At 40.4% G+C, this 22,039-nt stretch overlaps 1 protein-coding gene across 1 annotated transcript in view; it reads left to right on the top strand.

Moving 5' to 3' along the window:
* The first annotated feature begins 1,160 nt into the window (after positions 1-1,160).
* The window catches only part of zdhhc8b (zinc finger DHHC-type palmitoyltransferase 8b), a 77,765-nt gene continuing 56,886 nt past the window's right edge, over positions 1,161-22,039 (top strand). Inside the window, exon 1 of the mRNA XM_015365931.2 lies at positions 1,161-1,713. Within this exon, the coding sequence (XP_015221417.1) occupies positions 1,610-1,713 (104 nt within the window). The 5' untranslated portion in view covers positions 1,161-1,609. The remainder of the gene's footprint in view (positions 1,714-22,039) is intronic.

Here is a 22,039-nt window from a genome sequence, read left to right as displayed (position 1 = left end):
CAGTCTTACACAAGTCACCAGTGTGTATACCCTTGGATTCACGAGTTTAGCCATTTTCCAAATCCTCGTCTATTTTCTTTCCACTGGACAGTTTAAGAATGCACATATCTCTCAGACTATATGATCAAATGCCACACGCCTCTCTCCCTCCACGTATCTGTAACAGCATCTATGTACACATATCTTTTGGCCCCTGGTTTCCTTTCCACCCTGGACTCTTATTACAATCAGGTCATTAAAAGGTTCACCTAATTGTATTAATACTAATCTGTATTACCACTGTTTTCCAAGAATTGACCAGTTGGTTGCCTATAAGACCTAACAGTCTGCGGGACCATCAGGAATTATCACTGCACTAGGACAAAACATTGTCTTTGGTAATCGTCGAAACGTGTTTATTTTCGCTTAAATGCTTAACCTACACACCTCATATTCAAAAAAGACTTATTTTAATGTTTTTGGTTGTGTATGACATCATTTTGTAATGCTGCTTGTTTATTGGACAGGACTCCGCTGTATCAGGTCAGTGGGTGTTTCTTACGTGTTACTTTACTGTGACTTTTAACTCTTCTATAACTAAATAAAACATTCATCTTTAGTTCAAATATGTTGCTCAGCAGTAGCTTTTAGACTTTCCGCGAATTCAATTACTATTGTTATTTTCATTTTGAACGCTAGGGGGCGCATGAGGCATACAATGGACCGAGGGAACGTACTGTATGAGCTCGAACATCTTCATATATCTTTAGTGCGGTTTGCTACGTGTTTGACACAATCTATCAAATATGCTCATTCAGCTTTGATAATAAATAAAGAAGGGTGATTTTTCCTCGCGGTTACAAAGAGCGACACCGTGAGCTTATAGAATATCGGGAATATTTCTAACGATATGTCAACTCTTAAAAATGACAGGTGAAAGTTTTTTTTCTTAGATGTACAATGTTTAAATATGGGCATGGAGTGCTAGGAAGCACAGCACAACGCGGTAAGTCATGCCAAGTGAGAGGAAACAATGATATAACCGTAAGACACTTGTCATTTTATACTTAAATAGTCTCAAGACCAAGGTTTATACTTGAAAACTGATCTCCGACGGGGCTTTAAAAGCACACACACACACACTTTTAATAATACCATCAGCAGGAGAAGGCTGATGCAGACGCACAGCGTTGAGCGTGTAACGCGGCACCACGTGAGTCTGCTCGATTTAAATGTCATGCACTTTCCGATGCAAAGCCGGGCACCGCCACGAAATCTTCACAAAGACGGATACAGCTCTCGCAAGGCAGCGGCATATATTATGTATGCTAATGTGAAGATCTGTGGCCGTGGTCTCAGACGCCCTTTTCTACGTGAAAGCTCCACCTTACAGCGGTGTTCTGACCTCAGCGGTGGGCTGGATCACAAGGGAGGGATTTTCAGGCTTGTGCTGGTGTGGGGAGCCGTATTTCTGTCTATCTTTGGATCTGAGTGTGTATTTTACATTAGCAGCAGGAAGGGGGGGGGGAGACGGGTTTGCCTAAATAGCCCCGTCTGCAGACATCGCATTGGATCTCCGTATTTGCGTCTCCGATTGGAATAAATAATTAAGGAATGTGGAAACTACAGAATGCCCAACAGCACTGCAAAGAGATTTAAACCCACCAAATACATCCCGGTGTCTACTGCAGCTACTCTTCTCGTGGGCTCCACTACTTTATTCTTCGTTTTCACGTAAGTTTTGAGAAGGTTTCCGCAGATCCGTGCGTGTCTTCGCAAGCTCGTTAAAGTGATGGGGAGCTTTGAATGAGAAGCCCTCGCCGGTTCTGCTTTGCTGTTTACAGTGAGCATTATCGCAGCGAGCCGGTAGTTGCACTGGATGAATGAGGGGTTATTTTTCTCGAGATCAAGCCAGGCCTTAGTGATTCTGGCACACTTGTGTTACTTGTATTTCTTAAATTATTCCTGGAGTGTCATAAGTGTATCACGCCTTGGGCTAGCTGGAGAGAACTGATTTTCTCCCGTGGACGGCGCAATTGTTTCTCTAAAAAACGTTTTATAAGTTGTTTATTTTGCATTTTTGTTTGTAAACTTACTAGATTGAGGCAATAACTAAGGTGTTTGATGATATGGACAGCTCGTCTGAATCGAGTTAACGCTAACTTGCGAAACTTTGTAGCTAGTTCCACTTGGAGCTCGTTAACAGAAATAGCATAGCACCAATTGTGGTACACGGATGAAACCACAGATTTTATGAAAAGAAAAATACTGATCACGGAGCTGCTCTAGGCCGCGACTTCCCAAGGTCCTCTTCGATAGTAGCAGTAAATTAGTAAAAAAAAAGGTCGGTTTCACACAATGCATTTTTTTAATCGTGAAACGTAATGGATTATTGTGAGCTACTCAGCAGAACAAGAAGAGAGTCTAGAGATGCCATAGCCGTTGCAAGACTTTTCGTTGCCTGGAAATTAGTTTCATTTGCATGTGCTGGGCACCACGGCATCTAGGATCTGCCGGATTTCTGCTGTGAACCAGGAGCTGTTTAATGTTGCCGGGGCAGCGACTGGTCAGGATATTCCGGGCGACTATTTTCTCGGCTCCCGATTCATTTGGATTAGGACAAGTGCCCACTAATGCTAGTTAATTGGTCTTCTTTGAAGGATTGAGGCACACCGGTTATCAAGAGACCGGGAAGTTGTTAACGATGCTGCTGTTGATCCGGTTGTTGGGGATGTGTCCGGATTTTTACAATCATATGTATTTTTGGTGTAATAGATTTTATATGTGGTGCAGTGGTTAACATTGCAACCTCTCAGTGCTGGGGTCCCAGGGTTCAATTCCGGACCTGGGGTGGTGTCTGTATGGTCTTCTCATGTTCACGTGGGTTTCCTCCCACAGTCCAGAATCATACTGAGAAGTTAATTGGCGTCTGGGGGAAACTGTCCCTAGGTGTGTGTGCCTTGTGATGGACTCATGTCAACTGACAAGGCAACAGTGAGAGCGCTGGGAATGTCAGTTGCGTTTTACTGATATAGAAAACATTTATACGTTACATTTATGGGTATCCATCTTTGTGCAAAGCTATAGATCAAATATTCAGTTGCATTTTGCCTGCTTAACTATGTGAAAACATGATATTTTCTTCTGAGTTTTTAAGCTCTTGTAAGAATCTCACCACATCCGTCTGTGCTCTTGTAATGAGATTGGTTGATCTCTGTGATGCTTCCTACATCACATGTGGCGGTGAGTTCTTGTCTTGTCGCCTGCACTAGCCAGGTGTCGGAGGCTCTGCAACGCTGGCAGTGTCAGTATTGGGATGAGAGACCTCCAAGGACAACCAGGTTGCTGCTGTAAGTGATGCTGGTGGACCAGTAGGTGGCACTCTTTCCTCTGGGCCAGAATTTCCAAACCAGTGCCCCAGTATGACAATAAGGGACACTGTGCTGTGCAGCTGCTTTCCTTTGGATGAGATGTTGAAAGTGAGGTCTTGACTGCTCTGGTCATTAGCAATCCCATGACACTATTGGAAAGTGTTGGGGTGTTAACACCGAGATAAGATAAGATCACTTTATTAGCCATATACAATTTCTTGCATTAGGAATTTGTCTTTTCGCGTACCCCAGCTTGTTCTCCATGAGACGCACAGACAGGAAGAGAGAAGCTTGGGGTCAGAGCGCAGGGTCAGCCATTTATACGGTGCCCCTGGAGCAAGTGGGGTTAAAGGCTTTGCTCCGGGGCCCAACGGAGTAGGATTCCTCTGCTGGCCACGGGATTTGAACCAGCAACCTTCCAGCCATGGGCACAGCTGCCCCGATATCTGATAGCCTGATTAATGTCTGCTCTGGGCCTGCACAATCTGGCCTCCCTCTAGCTCTCCTTAATTCAGTTAGGTTAATGTGGTGAAGCAGTTTCTCACTCCTCCGCCCAATCTGCTGGTCTAGAATGGCTGCTGTGTGATATTCAGCTATAGTTAAAGTGGATCCCATCCTTTATAAAAAGTGCTGTGGGATCATTTGAGAGGAAAGGCGCTATTTTAATACATTGTCTAACTTTTACAACTGATGGGTCAGATAACTGTAACTTTCAGGTGTATAGTTTGAAAGAAGTCACTGCAATGGAACGCCTTGTGTGGCTGCTTTTTAATCATTGTGAGATGCTGATCAGAAATTATGATCCAGATAAAGTGAGAAGAAATAATTTTCAAAGGGTGTTGTGTTTTCCTCGACTTGTTTCTATTGGACAGATGAACAAATTGAAGTGAACTCAAACCTGGAAAGTCTTTTTTATCTGCAAATCAGGCCATTTTGTTACTCCTTTTCTGAGCCTCTACAGCATGGGGTGTGTCTGGGGGGGTCGTCCGTAGATGGAGAGCATTTTTTGAGTTGTGGGGATGAATTTTATCCACAAGATCTAATGACAATGAAAAGAAAAAGAAATGCAATTACAGTAAGAACAATGACTTCACCTCTCACTGGCCTGTCTGCAAATTGGAAGCAACTCTAATATGTGTGTATATATCACAATACTTGACTGAACAGATATTGCTGCTCTGGAATCAGTCCAGAGAAGAACAAACGGATATATTCTGGGGCTTAGGAGAACATCCTACACTAACAGGCCGAATAAACCCTTTTAGCCTTGAACAGAAAAGATTTGCAAGGGGACCTAATGCAAGTGTTCAAAATCTTCCAGGGACACAAGTGGAATTGGAAATCAAGTGGATATGCATTTAAAACTGAGAAGAGGTAGGACGTCTTCACGCAAAGGGTTGTGGGAGCAGGGAACAAGCTACCCAGCCATGTTGTTGAAGCTGATACCCTGGAGTCCATCAGAAAAAGCTGGAACCCTTAGCTGCTAACTCCAAACTGATTTAGATAGGTCTAATGGCCTCCTCTCCTTTATAACTGTTATTATAGGTTTGAACAAATACAGAATATGTTTTGTGTTTAGGATATCATGTCAGATACAAACAGTACTTAAAGCTGGTTTTTAATGCAATGCAGTTCTTTGAGATTTGTGCATGTTCAGCATATCTTCCTGACAGGTGGGGTTAAGGAAAATCAGAGACAACCAGAGAATTTTAATGCTCCACAGTAAAAACATTTACTGCCCGTGCTTATGTTTTAAGTTGTAACTGTTCCTAGAACTAGATGGGTTTACTGAAAGGAACATTACTAAAAGGTCAGCTGTTTTGTTTTGTCTTATAATGTTGGTATAGGGTAGAAAGCATAAACAGAGAGTTGTGCAGCATTGTGGGATTGAATAATTAAGAAACATGAGGCAGCTGCTCAGCATCTAAATGCAGAATACTCATGTTTTTTATAATGGCTTAGAGATAAGTCTTCCAGTTTTAAAATACTAAAATGCCTTAATACAATGTTCCTTTTGAAATTTCAATTTGCACCAGAATTAAAATTATGAAATCTTACACAGTATCCTTTGAATACTGTGGTTTTAAAAATCTGCAACCTTTCATTGAAGAGGCTGATGTTTGTTAAATGGCTTATCTGAGATATTTGGACCAAAAAAAACACCTAAAATGAAGATACTAGTGTATTCAATTTCCAATAGAAGTTACAGGTCGGAATTATTGAATTTTATCCTAAAATTGAGGAGTGCCAGCATTAAGCAGTATCTTTGATCACATCACTAAACTGAAGTGGGGTCTTGTATGTAGCAAAGACACTCTTGGATATAGTAGTAGGAAATTATCCAACAGCATTTAGAAGTCATATTCTAAGTAGCAATGAACTTAAGTTCCTCGACATAATCAGATTAGTGTTCCACTGTAACTGCATTGTCTTCACATGAAATTGCGGCTAACAATATAGTACAATGATATTTTCTCTTTTTCCCTTAGTCCAGGCAGTTGTTCAGTACAGCCCTGGACAGTTTCCTTGCTGAATGTTACAAATTTACAAATTCTTACTTAGCTTATATGTCCAGCACTGGATATTTTGGCTAAACAGGCTTGTTTGGATCAACGGGTATTTTATGAGACGTTTCTTTGCTCCAGGGTTAAGGGCCTCCTTGATTCTTGTTTAAAGCAAAAATATCATCGCCTTGCTTGCCAAGTGTGGGAGTCTTCATGCTGTTTGATGTACTCCCCAGTGCAAGCATTGTAAATATTTTATAATTTTGCATGTTTTAAACAATGCACTCATTTGTATGTTAAATTCTTGGCTCTCAACAAATGTTTTCTCATGTTGTAAATTTGTTGTGTAACCAGTACAGGGATTGTAAGTCAAGTTTTTTTTTTAAAGATGGCACAAGCCATAAATAGGGAGAAAATAATCGTGCTTTCTCCACCAATGAGAACACTAGACTGCACTGTTGTTAGGTTCAGCACATTAATGTGCAGTGTATCCAGATAGATTTTCTGATAGCCTGTTCTCACTGTATCTCACTGCTATAGAAGCTTGCTCCATGAGTGGGTGCATTAATGGGTTAGCATGCAACCAGGCCTTTAGATGTTTTTCTCAAAATTAGCCATAAGGAGATCTTTGGAGTATTTAGAACATATTCGATAAGGGGTGTCAAGCTTATAGCTAAATATAGATTGCTCAGGGAAATACTTAAGTAACAGAAACTAAACAGGATGCCCGTGTCTCGTCTTGTCCACAAAGGATGGTTTGAAGTAAGCTGAAATTAACAGTATAAGAACAGCTTTGTCTCTTAGTGCGTCTGGGGCTTTGATTAGATCAAAACCTGGAGCTAACTGCCAGTTGCATAGCCTCCATGTGACTTGAAGATGTCTTCCAGTTTGGCCTGTTCTTTTCTAGGCAGCCCAAAGGGAAGTCATCCCGAGATCCAAAGTTGTGCAATTTAAGATACTTAAAAGGTTACGAATGTGAGAAGGTCATCTGAATTATTATTATTATTATTATTATTATTATTATTATTATTATTATTATTATTATTATTATTATCTGGCCCGTTGGGGTCATTTGCATTTTAGGGGTTAATTGATCGAGCCATTTTTTAAAAGAATCTTGGGTAATGGTGTCAACACCATGGCTGGCTAACCTGTTCCATACTCCCACTACCCTTTGGGTAAAGAAATGGCTCCTATTCTCAGTTTTTAAATGCATATCCTAGCAGTTACCACTTGGTGTCCTCTGGTTTGTGTTGCACTATTGATTCAGAAGAAATGCACTGGGTTGACTTTGTCAGTGCCAGATCAATGTCCAGTTGGACATTCCCTTAATCCTTGGAATGTAACTGGTTGCTCATTGTAAAGCATAAGACTTCAGACTAGAAATATATGTGGGAATCATTGCCCTCGAGCAACTGTAACAATGTGTGAGACTCTTGTCTGCTTGGTGCACACCATGGAGAGTTTGTGACTGTCACTTAAGATGTTGTATATGGACACAGGGCTCTGCTTGTTGGACAAAAGTGCGCTGGTGTTTGAGGAGTTTAGATGGTTTTACTTTATTTTAAGCCAAGACCTGTCTGCATCTGTTTTTGAAGTTTATTCCCACAGACAGCATTTGGGGGGGAAAAGCGTTTTTTCAGATGAACATTACCGGATAGAGCTCTAATCCTAATCTGTCCATGCAATAGAGAGAACAATTATTTTGATTGAAAGTGTGTAGCTGATGGTGCGTGGGATGGAAATGAAAGACTCTTGTTGCTATGGTGGTGGGCAGCCTTACCTGTTTATAGTGCTGCTTACTTTCATTCATTAAACAGGAAAAGATTTCATGTGTATATCAATGAGTCTGGAGGATGATGATTACTCCTGAAGTGCCTTCTGCTGTACCTGAACACAAAAATGGCAAGTGGGCTGACCTACAATGGAGTAAACACTACAGTCAACCTTATTGTAGATAACAACTATTGAGATTACGCTGTAAGTCAAGTCACTGGGCCTTAGGAATAGGTATTGCCTGTTTTACATTTTTACAATACATGTCCAATGCATTTATTATTAAATAATGTCTTACTGTAGCTACTGTAGGGGTTGTACTTTTGTAACAATCTGTCCTGAATAGCCGAACATTCCTTTGTGGTTTTTGTTAATTTAGTATTAAAAACTTACTGGAGATCCTGCATTTTTTGAGTCATGTGAAAGATTTGCTTACTGTGGATTCAGTATAAAATTCAAGTGTCTTTTTGTAAATGAAGTTCGGTAAAGAAGATGTGTCCATCTAAAATTTTCATTGGCCTTTGACTGGCATGTTTATACTGTTCTTTAATAAATACCCTTTTGTGAGTTGACTAGGTAGGTAATACAGTTAAGGACCAGCTGTTATTTTTAGCTTTTTGCTTCCTTGAAATCTTTGTGTGGCCTTTTCATGTGAAGACCTTTGCTCTCTCCAAATGGGGACAGGAGCGAGCTGCAGATGGAGGCAGATTCTTGCGACAGATGGAAGATGAGGGAGATTAGGATTTTCTCCTTGCAGTTTAATTCTACATCCATGCTTGGTGAGGGCTGGGAACCAAATTCATTTTCTAATGGAGTAACTAAAGTTGCACTGCATAATTTCAGCGGCAGTGGTACACTGTCATGGCATGGCTGTTTAACACTGCCGCCTCACAGCTTTCGGTCCTGGGTTTGATTTTGGGTTGGGGAGCCTTCTGTGTGGAGTCTGCATGTTCTTTCTATGCCTGTGTGGGTATTCTCTGTGTGCTCCAGTTGGTGTATTGTTTGTGTGTGCACCCTGGAAAAAACAGGCTTCCCATTCAAGATTTGTTCTCAGCAGGGACCCTGAACTTTCATGATAGACACTGGGTGCCATGACTCTTGCTAAGAGTGAGTGACTTTCAGGTAAGGGATGGTGGATTGTGCTTTTACATACTGCATTCATGTTTCATAGCAGAGTTGGATTGTCTTTACAGAATTCTTTGACTAGTTTTTAGATGGGGTGGTGGAGTCCCCTGAGTTTGTATACTTAAAGGTCAGAACTAGCTCATCTTTTTTTGTCTTTATTAACAAAAGTACTGTATGTGAAGCAATATTGCCTGTGGGTTGACATTGCATGACGTTTTCCGCCTCACTGCTATAGAATGCTCTGTAATATGCAGGACATCAATACATGTGATTGAAATCCCATGATCACCTAATTCTTTAATTTGAACATATGTCTGTAGGAAGAGCTGGATTTGAGTCTGTGCGCGGTCCTGGTGCACTGCACTGCCAGCTCCTGGGATCGGGTGTGCAAGGCTGCCTGAACTGAACCCAACTGCTGCTGTGTGTAAAAATCTCTTGGCTTGTTCTGCACAGCATGCTGGGATTCCCATGAGAATCTCTTGGGAAAAGTACCAACTGCAGTCCGGCCAAGTGCCCTGGCTGAGGGAGAGAGAGAACTGGGTCTGATTTCTGAAAGATGACGAGCTCTGGAATGGATCATTTAGACTTGAAATGCACGTAGCGGTTGTTATGGTGATAAATTATAATGGATAGATGCTGCTAGTAGCTTAAGGTGCCAGGAGACATTTCCTTTCCCCAAAATGAGAAACATAATAGTTTTGAAGATATCTTCAGAGGTGAAGGAGTGAGTTTCTCACCCACTCTTCTTTATCTTTTTGGGTGTTTTTTTAATTTCATTATGTATTTCTCCTCTATAGTAGACAGAAAGGAACACAGTATCGGGTAATATAGCCTTTTACAAATACATGGAATGCTTTCGAAAAGGCTAGAGAGGAGTTTCTGTTTATCTCTGACAATATATGTCACAGATAAAAGACAGGCAGCAAAACAAAATAAGTCTTAAGTAATAAACCATAAGGTAAAGAATAGATCATGCTAATTACTCAGCGTTGTGGTTTCTGAGTGTGTTTGTCTGGAGTTGTCTGATAAGTGGTATTACATTTCACACTTCTGAGCCTATTTTATTTGAAAAGCATCTGCCCAGCACACCCCCCAATAAAGCACTTAAATATATCATCTCATGAGTGCTGTTGTACCCTTTCTGTTCTGTTATAGAAATCCTGTAGTCTCTGGAGTGTTCTTTAACAGTTTAATCAAATGTACATTAACATTCTCAGCACTATTAATTTCCAAATGTTATGTTTATTGCCTGGAAGTGCCTTTTATACAGTATTTTGCAATTAATATTCTTACTGCGTTTCCTCACTGTTTCCTTGTAACAAGGTAAACATTATTGCTTATTGAGACAGATGTGGATGCTGTCAGTTTCCGTGTAATTTCATTTAAAACATTTTCATTGAATTCAATGAAGTTTACAAGGTTTTGATTATTGATTTAACAGATTCAGAATCTGAAAAATAGATCACAGATGTATACTCTGGTGCTCAATTTAAAACAGTTGAAGAGGATTTATTTTGCATACCTTTATATTTTCGTGGGCAGAAAGATCTAGTGTTAAAAAAGGTACAGTTTGAACACCAGAATAATGGTCTAAACCTTTCCAATAATTTGTATATGTGCTGCTGCAGATATAAGATAAAAATATATTTGGATCTCATGCTTTCAGACAAGCTGGTTCCCTGTAGGGAATACTTTGGCTGGAAGATGAATAGATTTTCTTGCAAAATACACATGGTGTGTTGTCACTCATGCAAAGCTTTCTTAAGCACCATACGGTGTTCATTGACACTGTCATCTCACTTCCAGTGGCCAGTGGTTCTTTCTGTGGGACAAATTCCAATTTGAACGAGTTTATGTATTCTATTGTAATATTGTTCTCCATCTGCTGCAGTACAGGATAGACAGTGTGCCACGTTTAAGGAGAAATGCTAGGTCATCTGCTGGATTTAGGAAGAGCAATGTTGATGAATCCGCTTTCTGTGTGTATCCATTTTTAAGTGGGAGTCTTGTTTGTGGCATTCCTGAGCTGCTGTATAGTCACCCTACTACCTAAATTACTTTGGTCAAGCTTTCCTTTCAAAAACACAGCCGGTTTTCAGGTTGTATTTTGAAAGGCAGTAGGGTTTTTCTTCTGATGGTTGATCTATTTTTTTTTAATGGAAGTTTAAAGGGAAAGTTGTAATCCTTTATAACTGTGAAGTGAAAAGCCCCCAGATTGCAGATGGATTGTAGGATATAATGTTTTTCCCCTGCAATGTAAATGAGAAATATTAGACTCAAAAGAGCACTGTGTTTGAGAGGCTCTATTATTAACTGTTAACCCAGATGTTCCTATGGCAGAATGAAAACCTTTACATTAGGGGAAAAACTTACATATACAAAAACACACAAGTCCATTATTCCTTCTGTTACACTCTTTCAATTTTAATAAAAACAGTCAATTCCTTCCTTGCTAAAGTTCCGATTCATTTTAAGGAAATCGGTGCCAGAATTGTCAGTTAAATAAATTAATTGACATTTTAATCCTCTCTGGGGTAAAGGTTTATATTACCTGTGTTTATATTAATTTCCTGATGCATACATTTCTGGTTTACTCTCAGGATATTAGTTTTTGTGTGTGGTTTCCACATTAAACTCAACCAGTTTGCTACCGTAATGCATTTAAGAGATTAATTAAGTCCCAGTTGCATATTGCTCATTATTTGTAGGAGTGAGTTTGGGCAAGACTGATCATTCTGGTCCAAATGGAAGAGAAGATTAGTTTAATGTTATTAAATATAAGATAACATTAATTGCTAGACCAGAAACAAATGTCAAATCTGGGAGCTTAACCTTTATGAGTTGCTCACATTTGCAACAATTCATTTTTGCTTTAATTAATTTCAAATGCTCAGGGCCACTTGTGAACATTTGTAAAACAAGTGACCAGAAATGGGGAATCATAGAATCAATTTTATTGCAAGGCATTGCTATTAAGCTCCAATGCATTAACTTCTAGATTTTTACTAGAGAGTTCTTATGGAATGAATTGGTGGATTGCTGCTTTCCTGACTTATCTAGAGCCTGCTTTTCTTTGATTTTGGGGGGGTGAAATCTTGCATTTGTCGAGTCAAAGGATGTGACATCACTCCTGGCACTGTTGCCTGTGGTCCTGTGTGAAGTTTGCAAGATTAGAGGATCAGGGCTTCATGCCTCATTAGTTAGCACTAATGCCCAAACTGGTCCAACGCTGGAGCCATTATCTATACGTTCTGACTCAAGTGTGCTACTAGGCAGCCAATCAGCAGAAAGACAAGTCAAACAATGTACCAGTTTTCTATTTGATCACCAGACAAATGAAGTTCAGACAATGAAGAAGACACTGGTGGACGTCAAAAACAAGTAACAGTTGCATATAGCAGATCAAAAGGTGACTTCAGTTATTTACACAGATAAGAATCTTGCGGTCGTCTGCTACTTTTTTATCAATCTATGTAGTAATCTTTGCAGGGAGGGTCTGAGTCTGGATGTGTTTTGTGGTTATGTATGGCTGCAGCAGTTACACAATGCTGTATCTCCGGGATGCATTACAAGAACAGCATGATCACTTTGCTAGAAAAGACTATTTTAGTTATTCTTCTGATGCCCATGATGGTTACAGCTCCAACTCTGGCTCTGGCCTTGTATGAAGCATGAATGAAATAATGCTAAAAAGCTGTGTGTTTTCATTGTTTCTTCACTTTAAGACATGGAGGAGAAATGTTATCAATATGGCATGCAGCATGTATTAGAGAAGAAGCCATAAAGCACAGAGAGTGACTCATAGATCCCTTTGTAAAAAGTCAAACCTCATTACATTTTAAATCTGCACTATATATATATTTTTTATCCTGCATGATGATTACAGAATGGGTGTACGTGAGCTGCTATCAAAGCAATCGTAAAGAAATGTCACTGGAGACTCACAGGATTGCTTACTGTTAGTGCTTTTGAGCTGGAGGATTAATTTGTCATACTGCACAATGTATGGACTATTATCAATTATCATGCATGCTGTACAGTAAGTTGTACATTAAATGTCTTTCTGTCATTTAATCAATATTTGATTACTGGCACTATTTCTGCCAGTTTCTCACAACTCCTAACCCACAAAGTGACGAGCAGCGTGCAGGATCCCAGGCCACTTTCACTAGGGGAAGTTAGTGGGATTCAGAGAAAAACAAAATGAATGAGCAAAGTACACTTATCGATGTATGAAGAACACTGTAAGACCACCTACTCTTTTCCATAGTTGCTTTGTGTCTTTGCCTGGTTGCTAGGTTAGGTAAAAGCTGGTGAATGACTGCATATGTGCTTTTCGGAAGGAAGTTTTCTTTCATTTAAAAAAATAACGTTAAAACGGGCAAAGTGCATTATAATTTCCAGCTGATGAGCAGCTGTATGAAACCCTGTACGGAAAATCATTGAAATAAGTGGCGCAAAATGGAAACATGTATTTATGAGGGTGTTCATCCTAAAATGGATCCAGCGTCCTCAAACAGAAGACATTCCAGGTTCTGTAAGTTAGCATTGATTATGAGCAGAAGTGGAAATTGTGTTGTAACGTTTTTGGCTACATTGTGGACTTGGTTCCCTCAGAGAGCAGCTAATCAGCTAGTTTACAAAGCAGATGTTCTCTCGCATGATAAGAGAAGTCAAAAAAACACATCAAAACTATCCCGATAGACACAACAAAGCCTTCTGAACCTGGCAGCAGTCGTTGTGGTGTCTACTCTGGCTGGGGTGTGGGGTGTGTGTACATGACGTAGGAGAGGAACTCAGCTTGGCACTATATTAGTAGGATATTGCAGAAAGCTGAATTGTGGCCATCACTGATCAGTTATCTTTGGCTCATGGGAAAACACCTAAAATGTTGAACTGGAGACTCAATGGGCAGAAAAATGGAAGGAGGGGAGGACGGATGGCCAAAATAAGGAATCTTGAAAGAACATCCATTTGCTTTATTTATTCAACCTAAACAATGTAGGAGGAACCTGTAATTAGAAGCTGGGAAATACTCAAGAATACAGAGTCGAGTAGTACATTTCCCTAAAATAAGTGTGTCTTATGATTACAACACAAGGATAAATAGGGCCATCTGTATTCACGGGCCAAGACCTCGTGGGTGAAAAAGCTGGAAATGAATGGATCATTAAGTGCATCCATGTTGCACTGGAGCTGGAAAAGCCTTCCAAGAACATGTGGCACTGATTTATGAAAGAGCTTCAGGCCTCTCCTTCCCCACCCTTTTTTTCTTGGCAGAGGGGCTATAAATGGGAATAAAATGACACGGAAAACTTGAACTTATCCCACTCCGGCTTTTGATAGTGTCAAGGGCCGGGAAGCGCAGCCCGTGTGTCCTGGCTAGCTACGAGTGTGCCGAAAGGATGGAGGGAGGGGAGTTTTCCCTTCGGCCGCGGCGACATCTTTGAAGGTCGCCAAAAAGTCAAGGCTTTTGAAACGAACAAAACGGAGCCGCCCACATCAAAAGTACAACCTCATCTCATCTCGCGTGTTTGTGAAGTGCAGCTCGGCCCAAGTACAGGAGTGTGTCTCTTTGAAGCTAGAGATCCAAGGACTCTCCAGTAAATGCGTTTTTTCGCTCCCCGAGAGGCAGCGACAGCCTGGTTTAGTCCAGCCTGTTTCATGTCAAAAGAAACGCCAGCCTGCTGTCAGGCTGTCTGATGGGCTTGGGGTTCCTGGGATTACATGTGGAAAGGCAATTAATGAACAACAGTCCCAGAGCTGGGAAAGAGTGCTGCATGTAATTGGCGGCTGTAAGGACATAATGTTAATAAGACATTCTTAAGTGTCAGAAGTAAGTGATTGTATGCATAGGTCATCCCAGGAAACATGCAACATTCAGGTTGTGTTAGTTCAGGCATCTCCAACCCTGGTCCTGGATAGCCCCAGTCCAGTAAGTCTGATTGGTCTTTAAATTGGTATTTAAAGACTGCAATCACTTGTAAGTCATTGGTTTAATGGGCTGATTTTAGGTAACTCTGGTCTTTAAGGGTTAGATTTCTGGTTCAAATAAATTCTAAATTAAAGAATCGCCCAGTAATAATGTAATTTGTTCAAGAATTGTAAAATTAATGCTTTAATGGCTACGTATGAAACTTGCTGGATTGGATCCCTTCAGGAGCAGGGATGGAGATGCGTCGTTCATATTATGTTGTTTGGGGCTTTTAACTTGGAATTAGGTGAATGTTTATTATGCAATACTGTAGGCTGAAGAAGGAAGACTGCAGCTATGCGGTGCATGACCTACTATAAACCTTTGCCTGGCAAATGTATTTGTCTGTTTGCCACAGAGAATAATGGCGTGGTGTATCAGTGTCAAGGTTTTAGGAAAATATTCCAAAGCTTATCAGATGAGCTATTCTTCTTGTCCCACACATGATCTCTCTGTGCAGGGCCTTCTAGATGTGCAGACTCCACACCCACCACCGACACCGCCTGATTCAGAACACTTACACTAATTGAAATCACCAGTTTGTTTATGTAATGTTGGTCAGCTGTGCAGTGGGCATGGGTGGCAGCTGTAGAAGAAGCACTTGTCTTCGAATGAATTTGGCAAAGGCAAAAGTGAAACGATAAAGGGGATTTCACTGCAAATTGCAGAGCAAAGAAAAAAGAATGCTAGAAAGTTTCCCTTCTCTACTCTGCACTAGTGACAGTTGACATCGATATAAAAAGCTGAGCTGAAGAGAGAATTGTAGCATGGCTTTAAAAGTTCAGGGCGCTGGAGTTCATGAAGGTGGTAGTCAGTGGAGGAAACTGGATTTCCTATACAAAGCTGTAAAAATTTTGATTGGCTGGCTTAATCCATTTTTCCATACTTCAGTCAATTTGGAATCAATCTGTTAACTGCAGTAAATAATTTTAATTACACATGAGTGGAGTATTCTGCTGTGAAAACATGCATAGCTAATGCAGTATTTATAGCTGCACTGAAGGGTGAAATTAAAATGCTGTGTTAAAATATTCTAGGCTTTATATTTTGTTCTCCAAAAAATGTGTCTTTTGAATTGCATTCTCACACTTTTCACAACTCTAAACCAACTTCTCTGATAATAACATTTGAGTGTACGTGGAATGACAGATCTTTCCTTTTTGTAGGCAAAACAGAAAGTCATTTGAGTGCTAGCAATCCCACAGAGTGGAGACTTAATTAATGTGTTGTAGCAAGAACAAATTGACATAAACTATAGATAAAATACAGAACATTTGGAGTTCAGAGTTTCTTTCTTGTTTTATTTTTTGTTAAGGGTGAACAAAGTATCTTTAATATTATACTGTCATTGTCACTGTATTGTGATAGAGTTATACATTTAAAATTCACTTGCTTTGCTACTTGAAAAGAAATCTGACGAGACAGACGAGAAGAACAGAAGATATAATATAAACTTACATCATATATAGTTTGTAGACCGGCTTTTTAGTTTCTGAGTTAAGTGAAAAGATAGGACAGCCCTGAGCCAACCTTAATGATAACAGAACCTGTATTCCTGACTTTTTCATTCACTGTGAATTGTTTCAAATAAGTAGGTTGTTCTAATTATAATACGTTGTACTCTAAAGGCACTGGTTTCCAATTTGCTTCTTTAAATTATTATTTTTTTATTATTGGCATGAGTCATTGGCATTGCGGATCTTTCGTTATGTGGGACCTCCTGGCCCAGCTCCACGATCCAGAAGTCAGGGGTTCGAGCCTGGGTCATGTGACCCAAGCATCCGCCAAGCCGTTGCGCACGATTAGATGGGCGCTCCTCGGGGCGGCCAGGGGCTCAGGGGGCTCTACAGACTCGGCTTTCGGGTTTGAGGGGTTGGTCTACCCCCAAGCTGGTTAGAAACCACTCCGAAATCGGGTGGGCCGAAGTGAAAATAATTGGCAATTTGGGAATAAAAAAGAAATCACAATTTGCCACAATCACTTCCCTTCGTATTTCTGCAGAACCCGTGCCGTTAGATTACTGTACTGTATAATCAAAATCCATCTGCCTTTCTACTTGTTTTAAAATGACAGAGGAAATTTCCAAAAAAAGAAACTAAGGGATTGGGTAATCCTCAGGAGACGCCTGCTCGCGTTAGAAATTTAGTATTTTAATAGCAGATACCAGTCTGTTTTTTTTTTTAAGCACTTGGATTTTTAGATGTTCCCTGTGTAATTAGGGCTGTGGCTGTATGACTCTTGTAATACAGTTGAGAGTATACTGGGAGGAGGGGGAGTCTGGTGAGAAAAGTTCACTAACGTTCAAGCTGAATTCAGGGATTTTTTTTAGGTCATGCTTATGTCATGACCTGGGCATTAGCTAATCACAGTTTTGCTTGAATTGTTTTAATAAAGAAAACTGTGACAATAACTTCATATTATAATGAATGTATTATGAACAAGCCTCCCATTTAAAAAGGAAATAAAACCATTAATAGCCATGAAACTGCTCATAACTGCAAATGTTTTATTAGTGGGCTTTTGGGAATGTACTTTACAAAAAACCATTAGGGAATGGTGAATTTCAGTTACAAAGATCCAGTATTGCAATGGCATGGTCACTGACGTTCACAAACTCCTACTCTGTTAGGTGTAGGTTTGCACACTTTCTTTAAGTGCAAATGATCAACTGGATTTAACTTTATTAGAATTTATTAGAAAGAGCGTGAACAATGATTAGAAACAAATGGTTGTGCTTTACTGATTTAGAAAAAAAGCCTTGTCTAATCTCATAAATAGTGCAGGAAACTCACTTAATACTTAAACAGTATTTGAATCGTTACATTATAAATTAATGTTATCTCACAGTGGCAAGAATTAACTGCTGACTTGCTGTCTTACCCCTTCTGAATTGCTGCTTTTAACATCCCTGTGTACTTTATCTAAATATGTTTTCTAATTAATTTTATCAGAGGCAAGGCGAGACTTCTTAAGAGCCTATTTATCTAGAGTAATTTTGCTCTGTGGCACTTTAAATGACCCATCTGAAGGCGGGCATTTTGTGAACTGATTCCTTATACTCTGCCTCTCTGAAGTGTTCTCAGATGCTGAAGGGTTTCTGATTATTTCTCTTAAAGCACAGAGCACCACTGCTTTCATTACCTGGTGGACAACATAAGTCAGAAATGGAGGATGTCTGCAATTAATACAATTAACTGTTAATGGCTTGAAAGGATAGCAAAGTCTTCTTCACCTGCTTCCTCAAGAGGCCCACTTGCTCTTGGCTGTAAGGTTAATTAGCAAATTTTTGCAAAGTGCACATTCAGTTAAATGGCAGCTATAAAGCAGACAGAACTCCCATTTCTACTATGTACACCCAGAACAGCCTCTTAAAGTGTGATGGAGGCAATAAAGAATGAATAATCTTTCAGTAATTTAAAGACTGTTTACTTTATGCTTCTGTTTGGTAAGTATAGTGGGATGCAGATTTTTAAACAGTGGTCACTGGGTTGTGAAAGAAAAAAAAGAAGCTTTTCCTGAAGTCTTTTTATAGTTATTTGAAGTAAAGATGGCTAATGACCCCTCCTAATATATATATGTAAATATATACATATAAAATGTAGGATTAATGAAGCCCTCTTTTTCTCTGTCCCCAAATATATGACAAAATGTGTGCATATTTATAATAGTTTTGAAATGTATTGTGTTAACCACTCATTTAATAAATGTATATTGTAATATCACAATGTGTATTTTATAAATGTAAATATAGTATGATAAACACTTCATTTCTGTGTGCCTAAAGGGGACGACATAATTTTTTTTGTTTTCACACATCAAGGCTTTACTGCAGCGCGAGTTCAGGATACAGCGGCTCCTCCTGCCCCTGGCCTCTCACCTCGGCTCGGGCTGGAGTCCCAGGAACCCGCTCTCTATTGCCTTGCGATTTGGTGGAAAATTTCAAAAATCCTGACGGCACAACCTGGCCAGCAGGAATCAGCAGGTCCAATCAGCAGAGCAGCTGCCTCATAGCAGCCAGGCAGCTGGTAGGCGCCTGTCCATGTGGTCATTTGTAATGGCTCTTAGGAGAGTGTCAGTTATGCTGTATGGGCACCTTTTGAGGAATTTACATTCATTTTTTCGTCTTATGTGAGTCAAGAAGGGTACCTTTGAGCCTCATTTACTTGACATTTTTACTTCTAACAATTTGCGAGGCCTTAAAAATAAATAATGAAAAATAATTGTTAACGGGCTCCTTTGGGGGAAAAACCAAGACAGACCAGAGTGATCTGACTAAATTTTAAGACGGCCCCCTTCCTATACATCAAGTGCCTTTTTCTTTCTAAAAAAGCCCTAAAAAGCAAATGGCACCCTTTCCTTACCCAATAAGATAAAATCTTTACCTACATTACTGTATATTACCTACAATAATACAAGAAGTAGCCTGTTTGTAAGCTATGAATGCAGTATGTGAGAATGTAAAAAAGGTTACCATGAGGAGATCTGGCATCCCATCTAGTTTGTTTGGTAATTAGTAACTTATTGACATAGATAGTGACAAGCACACACTGTTTATTTAGGCTCCCACGTGCTCTGCAATGGAGGAATTTTAGGGTAGTGGACTTTTTCTATGTCCCTGTAGATGTAAACCTAGGTTTACAGAGAACATTGCATGCTATCTCAGTGCACTCAGTTAAGGAAACAATGCTACACTTTATACCTGCTTATTTGCTTGCTAAGTTTGTCCTGGAATTACATTGCTAAAACCTTACCGGCTGGAACCAGGGGAGAATTTCCCTGTACTTATCTGATCCTGAGTTTCCTTGTCTGCTGTCCCAAATGTGACCACACTGCAGTGAAGGAACTGGTTCTGTCCTTGACGCCCATTCTGTTTAAAAGTCCTCTTACCACACTGCCCTAAGGGAAGGGGATAAGATTGTGTACTTGGTCTGTGTTTCCCTGCTAGAGCTCAGCCAGATCAGGGCTGTGATGCCCCTCTGTGCCACAGGGCAGCTGTGTGGAGCTGTGGTGAGGATTCGGGACATGTAACCAACGACAAACTGTTCTAGTGAAATACCTGGCTGTAGAAGTGGGCACAAGTGAAATTCTCTTTGATTTCAGTCTTCAGAGGATGGAAGTTAGGGCCGCGTGAGAGAGATGGGAGCCAGGCTAACTTGGCGTCCTCTTCTCCCTGTTTTGCAACTCCTGAACCTGCCTCAGGAACGCGGAGCAAACTGACCTAGTGGAACCCAGCCCTTCAGCCTCACTGCCCGGTACAAGAGCACTGCCAGATGTTGCCTGTGGCTGCAGAGCTGAAGGGAAATTACCATAAAATATGCAAATCTTTCCATTTGGGCTTGTCAAATTTGACTGTTCACCACACGGTTTTTCCTCTGCAGGATGCAGGAATTAGCTTATTTCTTTTTGCATTCTTTTTTTTAACAGCCTCATCATGTCCGTCACCACCCACTTATAATGCCTGGTTTACCAAAGTGTTCCTTCAATCCTTCTGTATTTCCTGGGGTTTCCAGGATTCTGTTTTTCTTTCTGATAAATGTAAACCCTTAATAGATTGTGTAGCTGTTGGTGCTTTAATTAGAACTGACCTTTAAGCGGTTTATTACCCAAGACGTCGATATTAGGTAATACCAGTGGGAGCTCTTGGAGTAGGGAGCTGCGTAGGCTTCAAAGGAACAGGTGAAGGTTCGTTTCATGCCGAAACGTAAAGAAAAATAAAATGCGTTTCAGTTGTGGGACCATCTTCGAGTGTGAAGGTTCCTAGGAGACTCCACTGCCGAAACATAGCGTTTTATTCACCTTTCAGCATGGAATGAACCAATACCAGTGGGAGACCGCCAAAGATTCCTGCAGTGAGGGTGAAAATGCCTTGGGATTCCTGTAATGGGTGCTCAGTGTATGAAGCTGTAAAGCAGTTTCATTTAAGCTTAAGCTTTAATAAGAGTATGAGATTAACATTATCGTAATTATGAGCATGATCATAGTCGGGGTATGTTGTAATGTGGCTGAAAGATCAGCAAGTCTATTAGAGAGGAAAGTGTTAACTGCAATCTGTGGAGGACACCTTCTAACACAGAGTCATCAAAGCAAGTCCTGATATAACATCAGTGGAATGCATTTATGTAACTGTACTTTTAGTCAAAGAACTCATTTTACACATTCTTTTTCTCTTCAGAATAGGCATCATTGTTTCAGTGCAGAATGGAGAGCACTCCGTATCTGAATCCAGTCTGGGATGCCAGGGGCTCCACAGGGAGAAGGTGGCAGTGAGTTGTGGAATGTTCTGACGGAAAGGCTTGGCTGGCACATTTTGAGGAGGGGAAACAAATGAAGACGGATTTGGTAAAATCCAGCCAAAGCCAGATTTGTCTTTTTACGGCCGCAATTGGAGACAGGATTTGAGGTCCTGCCTGCTCTGAAGTTGTGTCCTGGTCTGGGCTGGATTACAGTAAGGTATAGTGCCTGTAAAGATTGTCCTGCTCAGATGAGAAGGAGATAAAATGAGGGTGGATGGAGGTGATGGCAGACTGTCAAGAAAGAATCCTGCTTCTTCTGCGTTGACCCTGGAACTGGCTTCTCCATAGATGGGGTTCATTCTCCCTGTCCCTTCCCTGCCTGGTGTGGAAGTGTAACCCTCAAGATCCTGCTCGAAATCAAATCCTGATGCTAAATTGTAAGACGATATAAGGAAACAAAAAGCCTTTTATTTTCCCCCTTCTTCTTTTATATTTGGTTGTAAAAATAAAAGTTTGTCTGTTGAGAAACAAAAATTGATGTCGAAAATGAGAGGTTAGACCCTTCACTCGCTAGGAGCAAGATCTTTAACAGCAGTCTCCGAACCTTGGTTTTAAAGTTCCAAGTAATTGTGTAAATTGAAGTTGATTAAAATGTCTTATATCTTTTAATATGATCATCTACCTTTTTGTAGTGGGCCTGTTGATTGTGTTTGGCCATTTTGTCACAACATGTTTTCTTCCCTAAAGCAAAGTATCCCATTAGGGAGGGTGCATGTGACGTGTCTGAAGGCACTGACATGGCGTGATGGGAGCAGATATTTCAAAGCAATTTTGAGCTTCTCTGTTTCTAATGGCAGAGCAGGTAGACAGGAGGTGCTGTGACTGGCTATCAAGTGAAACAGATTAAAGGTGAAGACTCTTGTTTTCCTGCACTATGTAAAGAAAACTGTGCCATTTGGTTAAATGACACCTACTGTATACATTCTCTTCCCTGGTCCTGTGGGTGTGACTTCCAGTGGACTGGTGTCTTGTCCATTCACCTTTACACCTATTGTCTGCTCCAGTAGTCCCCAACCT

Source organism: Lepisosteus oculatus, chromosome 22 (assembly GCF_040954835.1).
Source record: "Lepisosteus oculatus isolate fLepOcu1 chromosome 22, fLepOcu1.hap2, whole genome shotgun sequence".
Taxonomy (NCBI): domain Eukaryota; kingdom Metazoa; phylum Chordata; class Actinopteri; order Semionotiformes; family Lepisosteidae; genus Lepisosteus; species Lepisosteus oculatus.
The sequence above is the reverse complement of the archived record's forward strand: the minus strand, read 5'-3'. Positions and strand labels throughout refer to the sequence as shown.